The 25,051-nt window shown below is 39.2% G+C and overlaps 1 protein-coding gene across 1 annotated transcript in view; it reads right to left on the bottom strand.

Annotated features, from left to right (window-relative positions):
* Nucleotides 1-1,799: 1,799 nt before the first annotated feature.
* The window catches only part of LOC308633515 (uncharacterized protein), a gene marked incomplete at its 5' end in the record, with an annotated part of 40,054 nt that continues 16,802 nt past the window's right edge, over nucleotides 1,800-25,051 (bottom strand). Inside the window, one exon of the mRNA XM_081266368.1 lies at nucleotides 1,800-2,205. Coding sequence (XP_081122494.1) covers nucleotides 2,181-2,205 — 25 coding nt within the window. The 3' untranslated portion in view covers nucleotides 1,800-2,180. The remainder of the gene's footprint in view (nucleotides 2,206-25,051) is intronic.

Here is a 25,051-nt window from a genome sequence, read left to right as displayed (position 1 = left end):
GGGCAGAAGAGAAGGAGTCAGGTAGAGTGTCATTTCTGGGAGGAGTCGGGACACCTAAGCCATAGTGTGTGCAGTTTTTATCTAGGTACCTGAGCAGTCTCTTGGCATCTAGATTGGTCTCTCCAGTCAGGACCCAATTCATTTCCTGATCTGGAAAATGAGGAAGCTGACTCCATGTATCTTGAAAATCTCTTTCAACCCGTAACTTCTGTGTTTTCACAGACACCCTGATGAGCCTCCAGGGTAAATTCTCACAGGATCAAAATAGAACAGAGAGTTTTGGGCACATTTTGTACTGAAAAGATCAACCACAAACCACAGAGCCAGGAAACACAGAACAGCAAATTTCATTTCCTTTGGGCTTCCAAACAAGGATGAGCGTATTAAAGGGAATCTTGTGCTAAGCATGCTGTGCAAACACCGTGTAGGGTTACCATCGTCTATTTTCAGCCCCCAGGACAGATGCTGAGGCTGCCAGAGTGACACAGGCTTTGGGTTTTGCACATTTTTTTCACGATAACATACAAGGTTTCTCAGGATTTAAAAATATTCTGAGTCTTCAAAAGTGTTATCAGTGACATCTGTATCTATACTAAAGGTGGCTTTTGGGTAAGGAGCTTGTAAAAAATATTTCTCAACCAACATACATTTATTGACTCCCAACTGCATACCAGGCATAGCTTAAAAAACTGTTTATGATAGACTAGTTTCTGTAGTCTGAGGGCAATGGAACTGAAACAGGTGTTGTTTTTTCCACATGAAATGTGTACTCTGTATAGAGGCAGTATATACTATATACTATATACAGTATATACGTCTCCACAATAGGTAAAAATCTATCCCACATTATTTTTCCCCTATTTCTTTTCTCTGTCTTAGCCAAATGTCTCACCTTCTGCCTTTGTCTCTAAATGAATGGTTTTTTGTTTGTTTTGTTTTTGTTTGTTTGTTTTTAATCTTTGCTACTGGGGATTAGACTCAGGGGCACTTAAAAACTGAGTCATATCTCCAGCCGTTTTTATTTTTTATTTGAGACAGGGTCTCACTAACTCGCTTAGGGCCTCACTGAGTTGCTGAGGCTGGTCTCAAACTTGTGATCTGCCTGCCTCAACCTCCAAAGTCATTAGAAACACAGGTGTGCACCATTGCACTCGACTTCTAGACTTCTGTTTCCTTTTGAGGATATTTTCTTTTTTTAAATTTTTTTCTTTAGTTGTAGACGGACACAATCACTTTATTTTATTTATCTTTATGTGGTGCTGAGGATCAAACCCAGTGACTTAATGTGCTAGGCAAGTGCTCTACCACTGAGCCACAACCCCAGCCTCTTGGAGGACATGTTCTTATGTCACCAAATTCAAGTTCACTTCAACCTCCTTCCATTGTACCGTCCTTCATCTAACCAGCAGGATGCAATTTCCAGTAGGATCTATTTTCTCCAGTGCTCATTTTTACCCACGTACTGTTTTGTATTACTTTACACTTCTTTGCACTAATTCTCTCTTCAATTATATTACAATTCTTTCTTTTTTCATATTTTGCCAGAGCATCTGGGATAGGGCTAAATGACACCAAATAAAAGGGTTGGGGTGTCCATCTTTGTTTAACGCTGACCAGAAACAACAGCACGGTACAGAATGCACAACTCTGGTCCTAGTGTTGGCCCTCTGGCACCTGTACACCCTCTTCCAGGTTGAACACAGCCAGCAGCACTTCTAGTGGTTTCTGCCATTGCTTTTCTATGCATACGCAGTCTCAGGACCACCTGTATGTTGGTCTGGTTCCCTGGGAGAGGAGATGTTAAAATGGCTCTTCCTTGAGGAAGAGCTGGGTTCTTCCAGGGTACACACGGCAGGGGGCCGAGCTTTTGCTGGAGCTCTATCTACTGTCTGGACAGGTGGGGCTCCGGCTGGTGGACAGGGCCTTCTGGGAGTCAACTGATAGCTCAGAGTTCAGCAAGGGAGTCAGACAAGGAGACAGGAGAGAAACTGGCAGAAGACCTCAGTATCTGTCAGCCCCGAGGACAAGGAGCCCAAACTGAAGGTGCCTGTGGTCACTGAAGTTCGGTGAGAAGGAGGCATCAGTGTAGAGGCAGCCCTCTGTGAAAGGGTGACAGTACCCATAAAAGAGGAACTCGAGGGTGTCACACACTTCCAAACACTAAGAACCAAAACTTTTGGTCACAGGAAGACCTGTTGAGAAGATCTAAAAGACAAGAGAGAGATGATTAACCCCTGCATATAGAGGAGGTTTTCTCTGGTGATTGAAATCAGTTGCTAATAGCTTGCACATGGCAACGCTGTATACACCATCCAGAACTTAATGTTTCTCACCACCACTCACTGTTTTTGGTACCTGGGATTGAACCCAGAGGTGCTTTACCACTGAGCTACAGTCCCAGTTGAAGGAAATGGTTACCTACCAGTCCTCTTGCCCCACCCTAAATTCCTCCCATTACCTGGCCTTGTCTGCAAAAAGAACTCTTCCATGACCTAGCTCTGCTACACATTACAAAAACCAGACCCTCTCGGGAGCCAGCTGCCGCCCACCCCACCCCCTGCACCTGCAACCAAGATGTGCCTCTCCAGTGATGAATAAACCATCACTGCTCCATGAGGTCTCCCTCCATTTCCTTTTTCTTTTTGTATTTCCTTTCCTGTGCTTTCACCAGTCCCTTTTATTTTCTACTTTGAGATAAGATAAGCTCTGAGTTGCTTAAGGTCCCAGTAAACTGTTGAGAATGGTCTGAAACTTGTGGTCCTCCTGCCTCGGTCTCCCAAGTTTCTGGCTTTTTGTTCTGTTTTTGCAGTACTGGGGATTGAACCCAGGGGCACTTCACTGAACTCTTTGTTTTTTTGAGACAGGATCTAAGTTGCCCAGGTTGGTCTGCAGGTTGCCATCCTCCTGTCTCAGCCTTCCAAGATGAGATTACAGGCAGGTACCACCATACCCAGCAACCAAGACTCTCTAGAAGAGTCCATCCAACCTCACTAATAAGAATATCTCTGCATGGTTGCTATTAGTTACATTCATGGTTTTATCTGTAGTGATTTTTTTTCCACATTTAGGTTTTTCATGAGTTCTCCATTATTTTATAAGTACCCCCAACACTGTTTTCTCTATAACTCCTATGAGCAGGTATTCAAAAATCTGCTGATGATAATATAAAGAATCTAAAAACTTACCAAACCTTATTTGGAGCCCCAAGAATGCCTACCATGCCTCCAAACACCTGTGGCTACTTATGAAATAGAGTATTCATTAAGCCAAACAGAGTATCTTCTAAAGATAGCTAGGTAACTGAAGATCCCATCAGCCCTCAGCCACATTCTCCTGACAGCTGTCATTTGAACTGGAGTGGCACTTGGCAACAGCTAAAAAGTTACACTCTACTAATCAGGCTAGTAAAGGCAAAGCAGGGAAGCTCAATGGGGACTCTTGGGAAATCATTAGGATTCTACAGGGCCTTTGAAAGACTTAGTTGAACTTCACCCTACTACGGGTATCTGTTTCCAATATCTTCCCATACCATCCCTTGTTTTATTGTGTGAAAGATTCTGGTTAACAAAAAATCCAACATGACAAACTCTAGCTCTGGGTACCAAAAAGTTAATATTTGTGTTTTGAGAATTAGTAGGCTGTCCTGGTTTTTAAGGAACTTCTATTTTAGCGTAGTGGACTGTTCCTTGGTGACTCTGATTTATATCACTGTTACAGCTGCCCAGAAGTATTTGGATAAGTTAAGGATCTCATTTGTTCCTCCTTGAAACTTAAAATGTCCTGCAAATGAGTCCCCATTCATCAACCATGTAACTTTCCCACTGATTACACAATAAAGTTCAGGGACAAGAGCTTCAATAGCAACTCAAGTTACCCATGAACAGGTTTTAAGACTAAAACAATAATAAAACATGCACTTTGATAAACTGACATCAGGTAACCACAGAAGAGGGGCTGGGGATGCAGCTGAGTGGTAGAACGCTTACCTAGCCCTGAGTTCACCTCCCAACTTCTGAAAGAAAGTGGGCCAAAGAATAGGCATTTTGTACTAGTTTGTTAATAGAAAAAATGATGGTCTGAATACAATCGCTATACTTGCTGGAAATGAGCTGTTGAGTAAATACAACAGAACATGTCCATGTTTCAAGAACCACAGAACCCTCTGTAACAGGGGTTCACTTAATGCTTTGACTATATCCCTTGTGGCTTCGAAACTTACATTTTTTTCCCGTTCTTCTTTTCCTTAAACTTCTCCCTGATCTTCTTTTCCATGATCTTCTCCTTCCTGATTTCTCCTCTCTAATCTCATTTTCTATGAATCACCTTTATAAAAGCCCCCTGTTCCTGCGAATGGGGGGAATCACAGCCTTTGGGATAGGAGTCCTCTTCGTTTCTCCTTTGCTAGCAAAGCAATAAATCTTCTTTTTCCTTTTTCTCAAGACCTTGTCTTCGTTATTGGATTTCTAAAACTCTACCATGGGGCTGGGGTTGTGGCTCAGTGGTAGAGCACTCGCCTAGCACATGTGAGGCCCTGGGTTCAATCCTCAGCACCACATATAAATAAATAAATAAATAACATAAATGTTTTGTGTCCAACTACAACTAAAAAATAAATTTAAAAAAAAACAACAAACCTCTACCACATAAAAAATATTCTTTTTCCTGTTTTCACCACCATATTTTATTTATTGAAATGACCACACCATCCAGCTTCCTAAATCTTCTCCTGATGTATTTAACATGGTCTTTGAAGACTAGGGAAGCTCTCACCCAAACCAAACTCAGCCAGTGTAACATCCCATGTTGAATCATGTATCAGTGGATAAAATCCATCCATTGCATTGGACATGCAATTAGTTTTTTTTTAAATATATTTTTTAGTTGTTGATGGACCTTTATTTTATTTATTTGTATATGGTGCTGAGAATCAAACCCAGTGCCTCACACGTGCTAGGCAAGCGCTCTTCCCCTGAGCCACAACCCAGTCCCAGGTTTTTTGTTTGTTTGTTTGTTTTTTAAATGTCTGGCTTATGGTGTGACTTTCACTTCATGAAATGAGAATAAATTCCATTTGTTCCAAAAATGCATCATGATATTTGAGTTCTATGCTGCAGACCTTTTAATGGGGCAGGGAGGGGTAAGGGTGAAGGGAATGGGGAGAGGGTTACTGAGTACTGAACCCAGGGGCATTCTACCAGGAGCTATATCACCAGCCCTTTATGTTTTTTATTTTGAGATAGGATCTTGCTAAATTGCTCAAGCTGGCCTTGAACTTGCAATCCTCCTACCTCAGTCTCCCCAGTCATTGGGATTACTGTCTGCACCACTGCACAAAGTTCATTCTGCATTTCTTCAATGCATAAGCTAAAGATCAAAAGGTGACCATTACTACTAAAAAGAAAGGAAAAAGCCTTGGACTAAGAAATATGTAGTAAATGGGCTGGGGATATAGCTCAGTTGGTAGAGTGCTTGCCTCATGCACAAGGCCCTGGATACAATCTCTAGCACCACAAAAAACAAAGAAGAAAGAAAGAAATATGTAGTAAAAACAAAACAAATCCAGATAATAAAGCATTACTGCACTTGGAGTACATGCAAGTTTTTTCTTGTTGTTCTTTAATATTTTTAGTTATAGATGAGCACAATACCTTTATTTACTTATTTTTATGTGGTGCAGAGGATCAAACCCAGTGCTCACAGAAATGTAAAGTTGTGCTGCAATTGTGTACAATGAATCAAAATGTATTCTGCTGTAATATATACCTAATTAAAATACATTAAAAAAAAAACCAGTGACTCATCCATGAGAGGCAAGCACTCTACCACTGAGCTACAACCCTAGACCTGTTCTTTAGTCTTTTTTTAATTTTTTAAAATTTGTTTTAATTAGTTATACATGACAGTAGAATACATTCATGAACTTTGATATATCATACATAGATGGGATATAATTTCTCATTTTTCTGAGTGTACATGTTGTAGAATCAAAGTAATAATGTCTGTTTCCTTCTACTATCTTTCCTATTCCCACATCCCCTTCCCTCCCCTCCCTTCACTTCCCTCTAATCTAAGGTAAGGCTATTCTTCTCTAGTGTCCTCCCGCCTTATTGTGAATTAGTATCCACATATTAGAGAAAACATCTGCCTTTATTTTTTTATGGAATTGGCTTATTTCGCTTAGCAAGATATTCTCTAACTCCATCCATTTACTGGAAAAGGCCATAATTTAATTCTTCTTTAAAGATGAGTAATTTCCATCGAATGTATAAACCACATTTTCTTTATCCATTTATCCATTGAAAGACACCTAGGTTGGTTCCACAGTTTAGCTATTGTGAATTGAGCTGCTATAAACATTGATGTGGTTACATCATTATAGTATGCTGGTTTTAAGTCCTTTGGGTATAAACCAAGGTGTGGGACAGCTAGGTCAAATGGCAGTTCCATTCCAAGTTTTCTGAGGAATCTCCATACTGCTTTCCATAGTGGTTGCACCAATATGCAGTCCTACCAGTAATGTATGAGCGTATCTTCTCCCCCACAGCCTCATCAACATTTATTGTTGCCTGTATTCTTGATGATCGCTATTCTGACAGGAGTGAGATGAAATCTTAGTGTAGTTTGATTTGTATTTCTCTAGTTGCTAGAGATGTTGAACACTTTTTCATATATTTGTTGATCAACTGTATTTCTTCTTCTGTGAAGTGTCCATTCAGTTCCTTAGCCCATTTATTGATTGGGTTATTTGGGTTTTTTTGGCATTTTTTGAGTTTTCTATATATCCTAGAGATTAATGCTTTATCAGGTGCATATGGTAAAGATTTTCTCCCAATCTATAGGCTCTCTCCTCACATTATTGTTTCCATTACTGAGAAGAAGCTTTATTAATTTGAGTCCACCCCATTTATTGATTCTTGATTTTACTTCTTGTGCTTTAGGAGTCTTGTTAAGGAATTCAGATCCTAAGCCAACATGGTAAAGATCTGGGACTACTTTTTCTTCTATTAGGTGTAGGGTCTCTGTTCTAGTGCCCTGCACAAAAATCAACTGTTCTTTAGTCTTTACTTTCCATCCAATGGTACTTCCAAACTTTTTATTGGTGTTATATAATCAATTCAGTAAACATCAATGACTGTATTTATTCTCTTGACTTCAGTCCAGTTTTTTTTATATATATATATAGAGAGAGAGCTTTATCTCTAACCTCTCACTAGTCCTGGAGGGTTGGTGGATAGCACTGAAAGTTCCAACCCTCTACTCCTCTGGTCACTTGGTCTTTCTAGTGACCAGCCCCATCCTGAGGGGGTCACATATGTGTAAGTCACTTCACTAGCATAGACACAGTTATGATCAGAAGAGTGTATTAAAATAACGCTGGACACTCCCATAACTTCAGAAACACTAAGGATTCAGGGTCTGTAATAGAGGACAAAGACTAAATATGTTTCTTATTTTACCACAGTAATATTTTGTTCAGTTGCCCTCCATCAACTCATGGATTCTTCTCTTTCTCTACCTGAGTCATCTCCCTCAATCCCCAACACACACACAAAGAAAAGCTGTCTCTCTGAGGGCAGTGATCATGCTGTTTATTTCTTTATATCTTGTTCAAGACTATCAAAAGCCAATCTCACAGGCTTTCAATAAACATCTGCAGGCTGACTAAAGACAAAATGTTATAAGAAACATTTAGGCCTATTAATTTAACAGTTATATACAGGAGCACACATATGAATGAGAAAATTATTCTTGCAGAAAAAAATGAAAAAAGATATATTCAGGTTTCTCTGGTATTTGGGAATAAGCTGTGCCTTATATACACCCCCAAAGCCTCAAATTAACTAATGCATAATAAAATGTTTACTGTGCTTTGAAAAAAGAAAGTTCTGGTCCACTGCCTTACAGCTTGTTCAGATCCACTGACTCTCACTAGAGGGCTATCTCAGACTCTGTGTTTTGTTGGTTGCCATGCGAAGAAGACAGTTCTGTTACTACAACATCAAAGACCCCTGGATTCAAAAGTCAAACAGAAAAATATGCTATTGATGTTGTTATCATTACCAGTAAGAGCTGTGGTAGGAGGAAGAATAGCCTCATTCTCTCCGCCTGCTTATATAAGGGCTACTTACCATTTTGATAGGCCTTTCATCTGTGCCAAGTGAGTCACAATATCCCTTTTATTAATTACACACCACAAGCACCATGTAATGCACAGGAATATTATTGGCCCAGCTGAATGCCCTGAATGCATAGGAGACACAGAGAAATTATGAGGAACTCGACTACACTAAGACAAATGGCAAGGGTCGGAGCTTGAACTCAGCTCTCGAGTCCTGCTTAGAGTCCTGGGAAAGGCTATGATAGTGCTTCCTTCACTAAAGCCTGGGACACATTTGCTACTGTCTCATCACCTTAGGCTTGTGGTATGGCAATACCACAAATCAGCTCAATCCAACAAATATTTATGGGGTTCCCAGTAATACTAGAGACTGTAAGATCTGAGGGACACCATAGTGAATCTTACATAACTGACCTTTGTCGTATAGCTTAGAATCCAAAGAATGGCTTCTAAAGGAGGGCCTAGGACCATCCATTGGGAAAGAGCTAGAAAATACCGAAATGTCTATGTTTAATTAATTAATTCATCTTAAACTTTAAAAGATTTTTAAAAACTTTTTTCTATGTTTGTTTACAATACAAACACATTAGGAGAGAATTACATGTATATAACTGTTACATTAATATGCCTAAATTAAGGAAATCTACATCAAGATATTTACACAGATAAGGAGGGGGAAACTGAGACACTGGAAACTCACTGGATGACAGAACTCTTAGGACTCTGAAGAACATACCAGGACATGTCACACTGGCAAATCTTTCTCCTTGCTAAAGTGACTAAAGTGCTCTCTTCCTCACTAAAGTGCTCCTGGTAGCTTCTCTCTTCCCCAGCTCAGCTGTCACCTGCTTGAGGAGGTCTCTGCCATCCTCTCTCCCCCAGGAGGAGTCTGTCACCTCCACCCAGAGCTCCCATCATACTGGGACATCTTTCTATTACAGAAATTATCCTGCTGGGTTGTAACATCAATCTACCTCTGCACCTGAACCTAGATGGCTGGCGTCAGGCTGTGAGTTCCTGGAGGGTACCGTTCTCAGAGATTACACATTGTTCTCAAGGGCTACAACAGTGCCAGGCTCATAAGTTACTCTTATAAATCATGTGAGAAATGTATTCACAATTTTTCTTTCTAGCTGCAAGGAACTTGAAGAGAACAGAAGTTTCACACAGCCAATCAAACAGAGGGTACTATATTTCCCTTCTTCCCACCAACCCCTCATAGAGCAGAGGTGCCCACACCTCGCCCCACCCCCCCCACCCCCAACCCCCGCCGCCAAGGTTAGGAAGGGTGTTCATGGTGCAGATGTTAGACTACAGCTCCTGATCCCCAGTTAAATAGAAAATGTAGGAGGAGGTGAGAACGCTACACATTTCTAATTCACTAGTAATGGTTGCCCAGTTTCCATTCTGAATTAAAGTTGGAAACTAAGCTTCGCTAAACTGGAAGGCACAAATCAGAAATGCAGAAAGATGCTGTTTGGGTGGAAATGTCCTCTGCAAAAGCCTGTGGGATTGAGAGAAAAGGGCCAGGACGGAGCTACAAGTTTCACGTCCTATCTCAACTTGACAGAGGCCAGTTCAGGGGCCACCTGAGAGACCTCATTAGTCTGGATTCCTCATAAATATTTTCAGAGTTGACATGATGAAGGAAGGTGGCTGAACCAAGAGCATCAGTTCTAATTCTGACTCAGGTACCAAATCAGATGGCCGAGCAAGAGCCACGTAAAGGGGTTGAAAGAGATGGTTGCTAAATTCCCTCAACTTCACTATTCCTTCAACAACTTCACTATGTTGAAGACATGAAGATGGCACATTATTCAACCATGGTGTGACCAACCTTAAGGAAGACCTTCATTAATGTGTAACTATGGCAACTACTTCAGTTTTTTGGATCTTAATCCTGTTCACAAATATTAACACCCATGATGCTATATACTGGCTCTGTGCCAAACGCTGAGTATACAGTGACAAACAAGATACAACTCAGGGACCCTGTCCTCAGAGACCATTCATGTAAAAAATAAAATAAATATATATACACATATATGATTCAGTGTGAACTCCAGAATGATAGAACCTCAAGATTTCTTCTCCAACTTCACATAGTTAAAAAAAAATTCTACTTGAACATATCAGAACTTCTAGAATTTAATTATAGGTGTGAAATAATTATCCAATTTAAGAGATCTGCATTTTTAAGTTTCTGAATGTGTTTCTGTATCAAAGTTCTTGGCATCAGTAAAAACTATTTCAGTTGTCCTCTAGGAGCATAAACATTGTAAAGTTATTTGCATATAGGACTTGGAATAGAAAAATTTTAAACATGAGCTCTGTCTCTTGTCACTAAGTTACCCAGACTGGCCTTGAATTTGTCACACCCCTGTCTTAGCCTCCAGAGTATCTGGGATTACAAGTGTGCACTACCATGCCCAACTAACATGCTATTTAAATGTTAGCTAATGCTCATAATGTGTATCACAAATACAACAAATCTGAGATCTAGGAAAGGAAGGTTATTATAGAAAGAACGGCATTTCCTCACAATTCCACCTCACCCGGCAAATGTTTTATGTGATTCTTCTGACCAAAAACTAAGCATGCCTGCTCCCATTTCTTCAGAGAGCATTTGTGCCATCAACTATAATAGCTGCTGTGAATCCTTGAAGCTGAAATTCTCATGTATTTCTAACAACATTTGTAAAAGCTTAAAATTTAGTATGTTTGTGTATCTTTTTACTTGTGATTACATAATCAGCTGACTCCAAACTGTAAGTCTGTGTTGGCACCTAAATGTTTAGCAACTTCAACAGCACACTGAAGTGACACAGTGAAATATACAAAGACCAAAAACTGGTAACTGGTTCATAATAGAATTGTGTCTTTGTCCATGCATACAGATAAAGCTGCAAAGAAATCAGGCATGGTGGCACACACCTGTAATCAGTGGCTTGGGAGGCTGAGGCAAGAGGACCATGAGATCAAAGCCAGCCTTAGTAACTTAGCAAGGGCCTAAGCAACTCAGCAAGACCCTGTCTCTAACTAAAATATTAAAAAGGGCTGGGATGTGGTTCAGTGGTTAAATGCCCCTAGGTTCAATCCCTAGTACAAAAACAAAACCTGCAAAGAAATCAGGCACCTAGTATACTGTGACTTGGCAAGCTGAGGCGGAAGGATGGAAAGTTTGAGGCCAGCCTTGATAAATTAGGGACAAATTGTCTCAAAAGTTTATAAAAAGGGAAGGTTAGTGGGCTGGGGTTGTGGCTCAGTGGTAGAGCACTTGCCTAGCAGGTGAGAGGCACTGGGTTCGATTCTCAGCACTGCATATAAATATAAAATAAAACGTCCATTGACAACTAAAAAATATTAAAATTTAAAAAATACTTTAAAAAAGGGAGGGGTAGTGTCTGGGGATGTAGCTCACCAGTACAGCACCCCTGGATTTAATCCCCAGTACTGCAATAAATAAATAAACTGCAAATAATCAAATAAAATCAATTTAATAAAAACACTATTCTTGCTCAATGTCAATTCCAAAGCACACAGAAGTTCAATTCCTCAAATCTCAGAGTTCCTCTATTTTCAAAGGAAGAATTGGGAGGGGAAAAAAAACATTGCTTGAAAAATGAAAGCAATTTCCCTTTTCACTAGAGATCAATTTATAAATATTTATTTATATTTCACTCTATTCCTAGAACAGTGGAAATGTTATAAGTTAGTACAAAAATAGAATAACAGAACCCTCTATATAACAAATGTTGTCAAGAGTCAAACATTTTCATCTATTAGAGCACATACAAATGTGAAAGTTTATTCTATACTAAGCAGAATTAGCTTTCATTTACACTTTTTAACAGAAAATATTTTAAAAATAAATATCCCCATTTTGTGCTTCTAGCAAAAGCTAAGAATAAAAAATGGGTGTAAAAGACATCTATAATTTTTGACACAGTATTTATTTGTTAGATTTCTGGTACTAATTTTTGTGTCAACTGTGATATCTGATTGTAAATAAGAAACAGAACCTAGAACCAGGTGCAGTGGTGCACACTTGCAATCCCAGCAAATAGGGAGGTTGAGACAGGAGGATCACAAGTTCCAGGTCAACTTCAGCAGTTTAGCATGGCCCTGTCTCAAAGTAAAAATAAAAAGAACTGGAGGTGGGGCTCAGTCATAAAGTACCCCTGGGTTCAATCCCCAGTACTAAAAAAAGGAAAGAAACAGAAACTAATTCTAGCTAATTTAAGTAAAGAGGGATTTAACTAGAAGGATAAAGAGGCTTTTACAAGTTCAAGGGAAGGCTGAAGATCCAGTCTTTGAAATCCCAGAAACTGTACAAGTGTGCAAATATGCTCCAGAATCACATCAGGGCAGCATACAAACTGCTGGAAGGTTCTGAAATTAGATAGGTAAGAGACTTTCAGAGACATTTAGGAACTTCTAAATGATGAAGGCTGCATAATCTTGAAATACGTTGGCAGGTTTCTCTGAGCAAAAAATTATAATTTTTTTTCATAACAGATTTGTCATGAAAAAAATAATAAATCAAACAAGTTTTACAAACTAAAAGTCATTCCAATTGCCAATGCCAGAATACATATTTCTGAAAACAGATTTCTTATTTAACCAAGATTTTTGGCTAACAATTTCAATATCTACAGATTGTTGCACAGATGGAAAGCATTCACCTCACTAAGAGTATGTTGGGTCTGAATGAATGCAGGAGTGCCTTCTGGGTCCAGCTGATTTGTTTTTTTTCCAGTTAAAGAAGGTAAAGGAATGAATAAAAAGAGTAAGTAATTCCTTTTTCAGGCAACATTCATTTCCTAGATGAGATCTGTGACCAAGAACAAGAATTTAGAGAAGTAGAGACACCCATGTAGAGAAGTGCAATCCAGCTACCTAATGACAGCTTCTAATTTCATGTCTAGCGATGTGAGGAAGTCTGATAACATCAACACAAGCAGCTGCTCAGAGAAAACAAAATAAAGAAAGCATTATATCACTAGATAAGGGGAAGTAAAAGGGAAATATGACTTATACCTACAGCAATACTTCAAGATCTATAGTGGTTGATAGACAGTAGGCCAAAAATGATAGGAGAAAATCAAGTGTCACATTTGGTTCAAACAGAAACACATGTGTTATCTTTCCATTTCATTTCTTTGTTTTTTTCCTCCAGGGCTGGAGATTGAACCAAGAACCTTGTGCATGCGAGGCAAGTGTTCTACCACTGAACTACCCACCCCACACGTCGTCTAGTGTGAATTTTATGAGAAGAAAGTGGAATTTTTGCCACAACTGCATACAAAGTCAATTTGTAGCTGCAAATACTTTAATGTTATCTTTTCCATCAATGAAATTGGTATTACACATCCATGACAAGGGGGAAGTAATTAAAAAATGAAGGTTTAGAATCCATATGACTGATTATTTAAGTAAAAGCCTTATTGACCCTTGGTCAAAATTATCAGAATGTTTCTATGCTTGATTTCCTACTGTAAAATATAAAGCTTTTAAAATGGAAGTGATCACATAAACATCAATTTATAAGTCTGCCAAGGATTTATATCTCACTTGAAGAATGTCGGCAACTTGTGTATCTATATACAAATCACACATATACATATACAATTTTTTTTTCAGTTTTCAATATACAAATTTTTTCTATCAAGGGACAGACTGTAAATATTTTTGGTTTCAGAGGTAACACAGTTTTTGTTGCCGTTAACTACTGTTGTAGCACAAAATCAGCCGTACATAATATAAAATGGCTGAATTCTAATAAAACTTTATTTATAAAGTGAGCAGTGGGCCATATATGGCCTACCAGCCATAGTTTTTTTCTATCTTTGACATATATAAGATTGATTTTCATATATCATTTTTAAGTCCTGTGTGCAATACCATGAATAAATTCTGTACCTGCAGTTCATAATTGAAGAAAAGGTGCTTTCTAAATATTAACTGAGTCATGTTAGCCTGTTTGTTATTATTGATAACAGTAACAACTAACAGTGAGCAGTTCCTACACGCTAGGTCTATCCTAAGAACTTTACTGGCATGTAACTCAAGCACACTACTTACTCTTCCCATTTTACAGAAAAGGAAACTATGAACTTTAATTTGCAATAGTCAATAGAATTTAGTTAGAAACAGCCTCTGATTCTTCTTAGAGAGCCCATTTATCCAAAAACCATGCAAGATTACATATTCCCCTTAAAAATACTCTTTATCCTCTTTTTTCCCTAAATGAACCTTCTCTCAGGACATTTGAAAATTGTAGCATTATGCCCAAACATTCCCTTAGAGCTTAGAAGATCTTTATATTTTTTTCTATCTTGATTCCAAGAATCTGTGATCCTTAGAATTTTGTATTCTTCTGACCCTAAAATCAGCCCCTAAACTACAGGTCCTATTTTCCACCACATCTCGAGATCTGGTGTGAAAATCTATGATCATAAAATTATGGCCTTGTCCATGCCTTCAAAGAAAGTGCGAGGGTGTTGAACTAAATATCCTGTGCTTATTTTGCTATTTTAATCTTATACTTTTTGAGGATAATGAGTCAAAGTCTTTATGCGATGGCATCTATAGTAAGAATCTTACAGTTAATTAAGTGAAAATATCTCAGGCTTCTATATCTAAACAGAAGTTGAGCAATATCTTAAAATGTTCTTGATCTACACAGTACTAAATAATTTCTAAAATACATAAAAATGTTTCTTGTATGAAATCCTACTGGATAATTTATTCCATATACGTATAGCATATTCAGTCTAAGAATATTCATTTTCCTAGGGTTAAATTTCACACAAAAGAGCAGAGATAAGTTTTCTTCCAGAGCCTAAAATATGACCAGTAAGTTCATATTCACAACTACTAATATTTTTAATCAACAATGCATAATAGTAACTCCAAGTAATATGCATGAAAGTGAATCTGACATATTTACTATATTCATACTCACCAGTAAGTTACCTGGTAACTAGACATACATGGCAGAGAAAAATAATTATTTATATAACCAACCTAAGCTTTTAGAGCTTTTAAATATTTCTTGATTCTTAATGAATTAATGAGATCATTTTCATATAAGTAGCTGGCATGATTATCATATATGTAAGTTTAATTTTTGTCCATTATAGACAGAAATATTCAGAGATTAGTCAAATTTCAAAGGTGCAGGTTCCATGTCCACAATGGTCACATGCTCCACCTCTGACCTCCATGCTTCAATGGCTTAAGGCTGAGACCAGTTGTGTACAGAACCACCAAAGAGCATGACTTTTAAATGAGGCTGTGGATTGTAATTCCAGCTCCCACTGGCTCACCTTGTGACCTGGGACAAGTTTCTTAAGCTCTAAGCTTCTGCATCCCCAACTCACAAATGGAACAGATGCTACCTACTCTTAAATTAAATGATATAATTCACATGAAATGCTTATCATACTACTTGGCACACAGTATGAGCTCAATAAATACTAGCTATCATTATACTATTACTATTTCTTGAAATAGCTAAAAAAAATTAAAATAACACCAAACCAACAAATATTGCAATTGAGAGCCTAGTAATAAAATTTAAAATCTGCTCCCAATGAATAATTTATCCTTCTATCTTGGCAGAAGGAAAACAGACGAAAGTTCAGTGTTAAGCAATTAAAAATAGTCAAAGGTTAAAAGATATAACCTAATGTAACCTTTGGCTTAACACTCTCATTTGCAAAATTCCTTGTTTCAAAACCTCAGAGTAAGTAAAAAATGCAAGTGTGGCATTGAAATCATGATATGCTTCTTCCTGGATTTTAAGCAAGGAAGCTTTGGACGTAAGAATGAATGAGGTGCCATACCTCACCTTGGATAGTGCACAGTCCTGCCAGGCTGGAGGGACATGCAGGATTTGTGGATATGACCTCAGAAGCTCAGCTTGATTTGTCATGCAGTGTGCTGGTGGACAGGGAGTAGGGACATTCCCCAGTAGAAAAGACTGTGCCTTCAACTCAGCCCCCAAGATTTCCAGGTGCTAGATACTCAGCATTTCCAGTTCAGGCCCTTCAGTGCCTGAGTTCACAGTAAATGCCCAGCAGAGATAAGGTCATTCAGTCATTCTCATGCTTGCACTATAGGAAGACAGTGACAGAGAGACAGGGTTCCCCCTGTGGAACAGAAACCCACTGTGTGCCAGGCAGCTTCCAGATCATACCTAGCTCTTTATAGAATACTAAGAGAGTGGAGGACTCCCTCCCTTCTTGACCATCATCTGTATTTGTGGATTACTAATAAAGCCATTTGTTAAGATTTAGATATGAGTCATCCCTCCAAATCTGGAGACAAAACAAGAAATGTGCAGTGGTGATTCGATTAGATTATGAGCACTGTAACCTAATCTGCAGATTAACTTACCTATATGGAGTAACTGGGCGGTAATTGTAGGCAGGTAGGGTGTGGCTGGAGGAAACTTGTCACTGGAGGCATACATACCTTTGGGGTTTGTACTTTGTTCCTGGTGAGCTGCTTTCTCTGCTTCCTGGTTTCTACGTCCTGAGCTGCTTTCCTCTGCCAACAGTTCCACCATGATGTCCTGCCTCACCTTGGGCCCAGTGTTGGATAACTACTGACTGAACCTCTGAAAGTGTGAGCCAAAATAAACTTTTCCTCCTCTACATTGCTCTTGTCAGGTCTTTTGTTTACAAAAAGTTGATTAAAACACCATTTTTTTTTTAAAGAGAGAGTGAGAGAGGAGAGAGAGAGAGAGAGAATTTTTAATATTTATTTATTTTTTAGTTCTCGGCGGACACAACATCTTTGTTGGTATGTGGTGCTGAGGATCGAACCCGGGCCGCACGCATGCCAGGCGAGCGCGCTACCGCTTGAGCCACATCCCCAGCCCAAAACACCATTTCTTAATCTGCACTATAACATATATTTTCCCACCTCACCATATAAGGGGGGCAAAAGTGTTGTAGCCCCCATGGTGACAGTCTGCACAAGGTCCAGGAGGCTCACAGCAGACAGAGAACCCATTCTTTTAAGGCACTAGAATAAGAAATTTGTCAGTGAGATTTGGCCTTCTGATTTAAAAAACTTCTCTCTTTGCTATACCTCCCATTCCTAAAGTCTCAGGGGTTAGGGAAAAAAGGTCACCAAATACCTTGATCTTCATCTAGGAGAATTATCAAGTAAGACATAAAGGCTCTTGGAGAAGAAAACGTATGCCCTGTGAAAAACACATACTCACTGGGACAACCTTGTACCATGGAAGGCACTTCAGGTTAAGCAGGTAATTCAGACATGAGTCTCAAAGCCATGCAGCCTAATGCTTCATAAATGTCTGCACTCTGATGTGTGTAGTTTTAAGTGATTAATTGCATTTCTCAGATATAACATCTGAATAAGACTCTGAATAGATCTAAGTGTAGTTTTATTTCATCTTTTTAATTTTTTTGTAGTTGTAGGTGGACAGAATGCCTTTATTTTATTTATTTGTTTATTTATTTACTTTTAATGTGGTGCTGAGGATCGAACCCAGTGCCTCACACATGCTAGGCAAGCGCTCTACCACTGAGCTACAGCCCCAGCCCCCAAGTGTAGTTTTAAATAAGCATTTTTACACACTGCATTGTAATCGCCATGAAGGCTAAATTCCCAGGATCCGTAGACATCTTTATTAACTAATTCTTGCTATGTTCTATTAATAATAGCATTTTCATTTAGTAAGTAAAACAAATGGTCCTATTTTATTATAGGTACATGGTCTTTTAACAACAGTTAAGATAAATGTGATAGTAAAATCTCCTTTCACATAAGCCATCAATAAAGATTGCAATGATTTCCCAATATGTATGTTAGAGTCCATATACAGGGGTGCTACGGTGATGGACCCCCACCCTCAGCCCATTTATTTAGAAGCTCATTAGGAAGAGATTGAGTACAGGCCACTGAGGTTTTTTTTTTTTTTTCTGGCAGAGGCTGAAGGATCAATTCTGTAACAGGCAGAAGTTACAGGTGGCAGGGAGATGTTCTGAATCTCAAGAACCTGGGGAGAAGAGATCTTTATTATAACCCTGCCCCCAGCACTCCCAGAAGATCTGGCTTCAACCAGGAAATCTAAGAATGCAGATGGGACAGGGAAGAGATAGAAGAACTGAAAATGTCCAGAAAATCTTCAAATCCTCACAGATTTCAAAAGCCTCCGTGAATAAACATTCTTTCAGAACTGATAAATAGCCAAACCAACTTCCTCTCCTATCCCTTTAAGAAAAGAAGCAATCTAGCAGCAAAATAACCACCCAAAATAGAGCTAATAGGGAGATCATTGAAGTGTCCCCTTTTGGTTAATTAAACATGTCAATAATTAGACTGTTTGTTCCATGGTAATATAAGGATCAATAAGTCCCAGCCCATAAGAAGAGTGGTTTCTAAGGAATTTCTGGCCCTGGTTGTTGCACCTTCAATTGAAAGACACGAGTGTAAATTATAATAAAGTCCTCAGTAATTGGACTCTGCTCCTCTAGGCTTAAAGCTCTGGCTAGTGTGAAGTCAGCCAGTGATGGAACAAGTAGACAAATGTGCCAACTCTGAGCCCTGTTTCTTAGACATCAAGATGCTTCTCAGTGGTTTAACTGGAGTTTCTCTCTTTCGCAGCTGACACAAGTAAAGAAAAATCATGCTGTTTAAGTCACAATTCCTTGTCAGTACTTCAGCATAAAGGGTTTGTGCACACGCTACATATTTTAAAAAATAAAAGATAAACTCATACATTATTAACCAAGAATAAAACCAATTTTATTTCTATTTAGTTCTATTATGTTTACAGCAAGATGAAGCACAAAGTCAAGGCCAGAGTTAAGAATGTTATGTCAGTGCAATGGTAAACTGAGTTATAAGCTTAAATCAAATTAAGAATGAAAAAAAAATGCCCCCGTGGCAATCAAAGGTACTCTCAATTTCTAATTTATAGAGAGGGAAGAAAAAATATTGACAAATTATATTGACACGTGTGACCTCTGCTGAGTTATATAAGTAAACACCATTTTGCAACTTTCCCAGAAAGTCTGCATCTTAATTATTCCTCAAGCAGCTTTGCTTATACAAAGAAATAACTTATAGACAGTTTTGGCTGGGACTCTCTCTGGGTGGAGGTGTTTCTTGGAAAGACATCAAAATTCAAGTAGTAAAAAAATCATTCCTTCCAACTTGAATTTGAGCCATTTGCAACTGTAGTCATGTGCTGAGAGTTTTATTTTACCTCTATTACTGAGTAAATGTTTGAACAACAGGGCCGTATCTTCCAAATAAGGAATCAGTGGGGGCAAATGTGGGGATGATCAACAGGCCACCATCCTTGGAGGACTTTTGTAGGGAACTATATTGAAAGCAGTCAGGTCCAAGACACATGCCAACAGCTCCCCACCTTTCCCACTCTGTCTCAGTTCTGAGGCTTTTCTATGTTTCTTTGTGTATAAACTTCCTTCCCTCCCAGCTTTAAAGTATTTCTCCTTAAGTTTTGCCTTAATAATATCATACCCTCCTCTGGTGCCTCATCATTAAGCCCAAATGACCTTCTGCAGAGGAAGCTGTGCTTATCTATCACCCGACACTCACTCACTCCCTCTCCAAAGGACAGCAGCTACCAAGGGGGATTCTGACTGATCTAAGATAGCCAGGGGAACACCATCCTCCTTGCCACAAAACTGCAAATGGTGAGGTGAAGACAACCAATGCTGGATGCTGCTCTGCCTTAAGATCCTGCGGGTCTGATTGAAGATGGTCTAAAAAGATCAAAGCTGAAGTTAAGATAAATGTGATAGTAAAATCTCCTATCACATGGTTGATGGCCACGGCCTGACGACAGCGATAGCTTTGTCTCCATCAAGACAAAGCTAATGCACAGAGGAGAATCAAGAATTGAAGAGAAAGAGATCTGGAGACCTGGCTTTCTCTTTCTTTCTCTCTCTCTTTCTTTTTTTTTTTTTGTACCAGGGATTGAACCCAGAGGCACTTAACCACTGAGCCACATCCCCAGTCCTGTTTTATATTTTATTTACAGACAGGGCCTCACTGAGTTGCTGAGTCTGGCTTTGAACTCACGATCCTCCTGCTTCAGCCTCCAGAGCTGCTGGAATTACAGATGTGACTACGGTGCCCAGCTGAGACCTGAAATTCTGACCCAGGCTCACCTGAAATTAATGTTACATAACTAAGAAATGCCCTTCATTGTTTAAACCAACGTATACATTGTCCATTCAAATTATTACTTTCAAATTATTATGCCCGTGATGCTTTTTTCCCTATGCCTGCCACCATAGACTGCGACTGGAAGGCAAGGAGCAAGAACCTTAATTCTTGATATTTTGGCTGGTTACTTCCACAGTTGCTTGCACCTTGTTAGGACTCTGAAAGGCCTGGATTCAAAATCAAGGAACCAAAACAAGGTTCCATACCTACCACTTATGTGACATTGGGCAAACTGCTTATGTGATGATCTCTTCCATTTAAAAAAAAAAAGGCAGTAACAGAATTATTGTAAGGAGTCAAGGACGTAATGCAAAAGTAAATGCACAGACCAGGACCCGACACTTCCCTATCATCCGTAGGCCCCTTCTCTAGATGATTATCATCACCTCTAAGATTTTGTTCCAAATTTCCAGATCAAGTGGTTTACCACAGGCTTGTTAGGTCAGAAGAACACTTCAGAGTCAGGGCAGTCCAGAACCTGACAGCCCACTTCTGGCCCAGTTTCCCACAATGCAGGCTGTTTTTTTCATCCCACATCCTGTGTTTAAGGGCTGTGTGATTCTTTTTTTTTAAGCCCTGGCCCTGCAAGAGTTTCTATGGAAGTTATCTTCCCTATGATAGAGGCACAGTTGTCTTTTCTAAATGTTCTTTGACCCAAATGTCCAAAAGCATCTTCAGCTCACCATCTAGATTTTTGAATGATCTCATTTCAGTGTTTCTCAGGTTTTCTGCTTATTGCATTATATTGAATAATTATTAATATGAGCTTAATACTTATTGCAAATCCAGATATTAAAATAAATTTGTTATTTGGGGCATGAGACCTAAGATTCATAGAATATGTGACATTTATCTTTTTCATTCAGGCATCCTTGCAACTCCCACTCCTCTAGGGTACACACCCCTTCATGAAGTTAAGTTTGCTCACTAAAGAGGGTTCCTAGGAAAATAGTAGAATCAGAAATCTGTAGTACAAGGACTGTAAGGAGACAGAATCAAATCAAACTACAGAACCATCAGCAAGCAGCCTGGGGGTTAGAAGTGGACAGACCTCAGCCTTCCCTGGCTCAAGCTACCTGTCTCTGCAGCTGCCCTGGGCTTCCTCAAGCTGCAGGCCCCGGCATTTGTCTCCTTTTGCTACACCACAGCAACAGCTGGTATCTCAAAACTAGGGATGCAAAAGGGTATCTTAGCCCACACTCCCCGGTGTGTTTCAATGCCCCATCTTGGCTTCCCTATCAAATCTTTAAAATGTTTGAAGAGATACAACAAAGTGCCAGGTGCAATGGCGCACCCCTGCCATCTCAGCTACTAGGGAGGCTGGAAGCAAGAGGACCCACAAGTTTGAGGCCAGCCTGGGTAACTTGGTGAGACTCTGCCTCAAAATGAAAAAAAAAAATTAAAAGATGTGGAGATGTAGTTTGGTGGTAAAGCATTCCTAGATTCAATTTCCAGTATAGCAAAAACAAAACAAAGCATAAAAGATACAGAAAAAATGACTCTGTGTGCAGACGTAAGTAAGTCAGTGCTATGAACACTTCAAAGGATGAAACCATTCCAGCCAGTCCCGCTGACAATAGTTCAAGTTGCTCCTGCTGGTATCACCATGGGAACAGCTGCTTGCAAGCATGCTGCCTGATCCACTAAGCCAGCTCCCCCCACTGCATCTCCACTGTGGCCCCCAAGTATCTACTAATCCATAAAAATAGTCCCTGACATAAGCTTCCAAGTTTAAAGACTCAGATCTGGTGGCTACCACTCTTTGCTAGAAAGGCATGATCATGCCACACGTGGTGGCCATACCTACAATCCTGGTGACTCAGGAGGTTGAAGCAGGAGAATTCCAAGTTTGAGGCCAGTCAGCCTGGGCAACTTAGTAAGACTCTGTCTCAAAACAAAAAAATAACAAGGGCTCAGGATGTGCTCAGTGATAGAGCCCCCCTGGGTTCAATCACCAGCAGGAAGGAAGGAAGGAGGGAACGAAGGAGGGAGGGAGGGAAGGAGGGAGGGAGGGAAGGTGTGAACATTCCATACACATAGGGACTGACTGCTGCTTCCTTTTTCTTCCTAATCACTGAACTCATGAACACTCACCACTTAAGAGTCACAACCTAATAAGTTGATCCAAATGAGTACTAAAAATAACAGGAGAAGATAGTGGTCTTCCTTCACCTTGAATTCTCTTATTTAACTTATTTTCAGGTTACTGATTCCAAAACTGACGGAAGCCATAATTTAAACATGAGCATTGGCCTTTTAAAAAACAACCACACACATATCATCCACAAACAAGTAATACTCAGGTCATTTTTTTTTAAAAAAAAGGTTATATGTAAAAATAACTGCTGAGGGGTATAATTCCACATCTATTGAACATTTACTAGGTGTCTTTCATTTGCATGCTTTTGCAAGTTACAAAGTAGTTTTATATACTCTCCCTCCACAGAAGAAAGAAGCCTTTGCTGAGTGTCTCCTATCCGCCAGGATTGTGTTCCCTGACCTCAGATCCAATTTGTGAAGCAGAAATGACATGCTCAGGAAAGGGGTCTGTATGCTGATCCAAAGGCAATTTAATACTCTACACTTAGCTTCCATTCCCCACCCCTGCCCCCACCAACTTTTGAATCTGTATAGGCAGTAATTTCTTGACTTCTCTGTTATATAAAAGAATAAAATTGCATCACCCCCATGTTTGGGTACCTAGATTTTAGTAGCAGCTGCTGGGGAGGTAGTTTGCGAGCAGTTCCCTTCTGTTACAGTATCCAGTGGAGCTAAGCTTCCAGATTGATGTCATCAATAAGGGCTACCAACCCAATAAGACATACTTAGGGTTCTAAAGAACCTGAAGAGTTTGTTAGGTTCAAAGTTTTAAAAAAATCATTTCTCCTCCCAGTAGCTTGGGAGGCTGAGGCAGGAGGATCACGAGTTCAAAGCCAGCCTCAGCAATAGCAAGGCGCTAAGCAACTCAATGAAACCCTGTCTCTTATAAAATAGAGTTGGGGATGTAGCTCAGTCGTTGAGTGTCCCTTAGTTTAACCCCGAGTACGCCCTCCCCCCCCAAAAAAAAATTATTCCTCCTTTTCCTATTTGGTATTTTCTAATTTCCTTATCTTATATTTGATGGCATGTTGGTCTTTGGATCAAATGTCTTTTTGTTTGTTTTTTTACCTTTTATCTGCACAGTGCCTTGACATTTGCAAAGCAAATCCAGGAGAGCAAGACAATACATTTAGTGAACATATTTTTTATAAAAAAGGCAATAGAAAGGAGAGGTTGGAACACAGTCTGTTAGAGCAAAAATTCTGAAAAAAAAAACTGTGATTTTCTATGTTGCTAAAACTCATTGCCTAGTAAACTGCTTTTAGGGAACTGGCTTTAGTGACTGGATAAGATTGTTGTAATTAGAATAATTAGTCTAGATAGAAGAGAAAAACTGAAATGCTAGAAACATTTTCTCTCATTACTTAAGCATTCCTCTTATATTCTTAATTCTCTTTTCCATCCTGCTCCCATGCTCACCCATGGCAAAACAGTGAACTAACTGCAATTTATCCTCCCATTAAAATGGTGACAAAATTCAGAATAAATGAAGTCCAAATTAAAATTTCAAAACCACATGGCAAAAAAGACCCAGTTTAGTATTTAGTAAAGAAAATGAGAATCCTGTCTTGTCAAAACATAAACACTTCTAGGAATAAATTAGATTTTCCCCCAACAGAATGGAAAAACCATTTGTCGACTTTTTTTGTTTGTAAAAGTTGTCACACTACAAATGTGCCAGTCTCATACACATGATTCTGTTTTAAATTTTAGTGTTCTATTTTCTTTAACCCTCTGAGTCACTAGATGAGACAATGTTAAATTGCAGTGTGACATCTGGCTTCAGAGAAGAGACTCTCAACTCTACCACTTTCTGGCTGACTGACCTATAGCCAGTTTTAATGCTCTGTGTTTCCATTTTCTCACCTGTAAAATGTGGGTATTGAGAGTAATAACTATACAGAGTTGCTATGAAGAGTTAAGCCATTAACATTTAGAAGAAACCTAGGCAAGTATAAGGGCTGTCTAAGTGTTATTGTTTTTTCTCTTGGTGGTACTGGAGATGGAATCCAGGGATGCTCTGCCACTGATCTACATACCCAGCCCCTTTAAACTATTTTATTCAGAGACAGGGTCTGGCTAAGTTGCCCAGATTGACCTTTCACTTGGGATCCTCCTGACTCAGCCTATGGAGTAGCTGGGATCACTGGTATGCACCACCGTTCCTGGCTATTGTTATTGTTTTGATGATCATTCTCACCATTACTACAAAAAGAACAAACTAATATTTTTAGGCTTCTTTGTTTTAAAATGCTCTATTACAAACATCTTTCTCTGTAAGTACCTCCAGGATTAGTCCTGGAAGAAACAGGAGGTAGAATTCGGATGTCCCAATTACTGTCATAGTTACAAATGGATAACTAATTTTCAAAATAATAGGTTTACATCTAAAACCCATAAAATAACTAATGATTTGAAAAATCATAGCATAAGACACTTAATATGAATTATTTATATGTGGTTGATTATCTTAAAATTAGGAATATTTTGGGGCTGAGGTTGTGGCTCAGTGGTAGAGCTCTTGATAGCATGTGTGAGGAACGGGGTTTGATCCTCAGCACCACATAAAAATAAATAAATAAAATAAAGGTATTG

This window comes from Spermophilus citellus (genome assembly GCF_964194105.1).
Source record: "Spermophilus citellus genome assembly, chromosome: 14".
NCBI classification, from domain to species: domain Eukaryota; kingdom Metazoa; phylum Chordata; class Mammalia; order Rodentia; family Sciuridae; genus Spermophilus; species Spermophilus citellus.
This window is presented reverse-complemented; position numbering and strand designations above follow the sequence as displayed.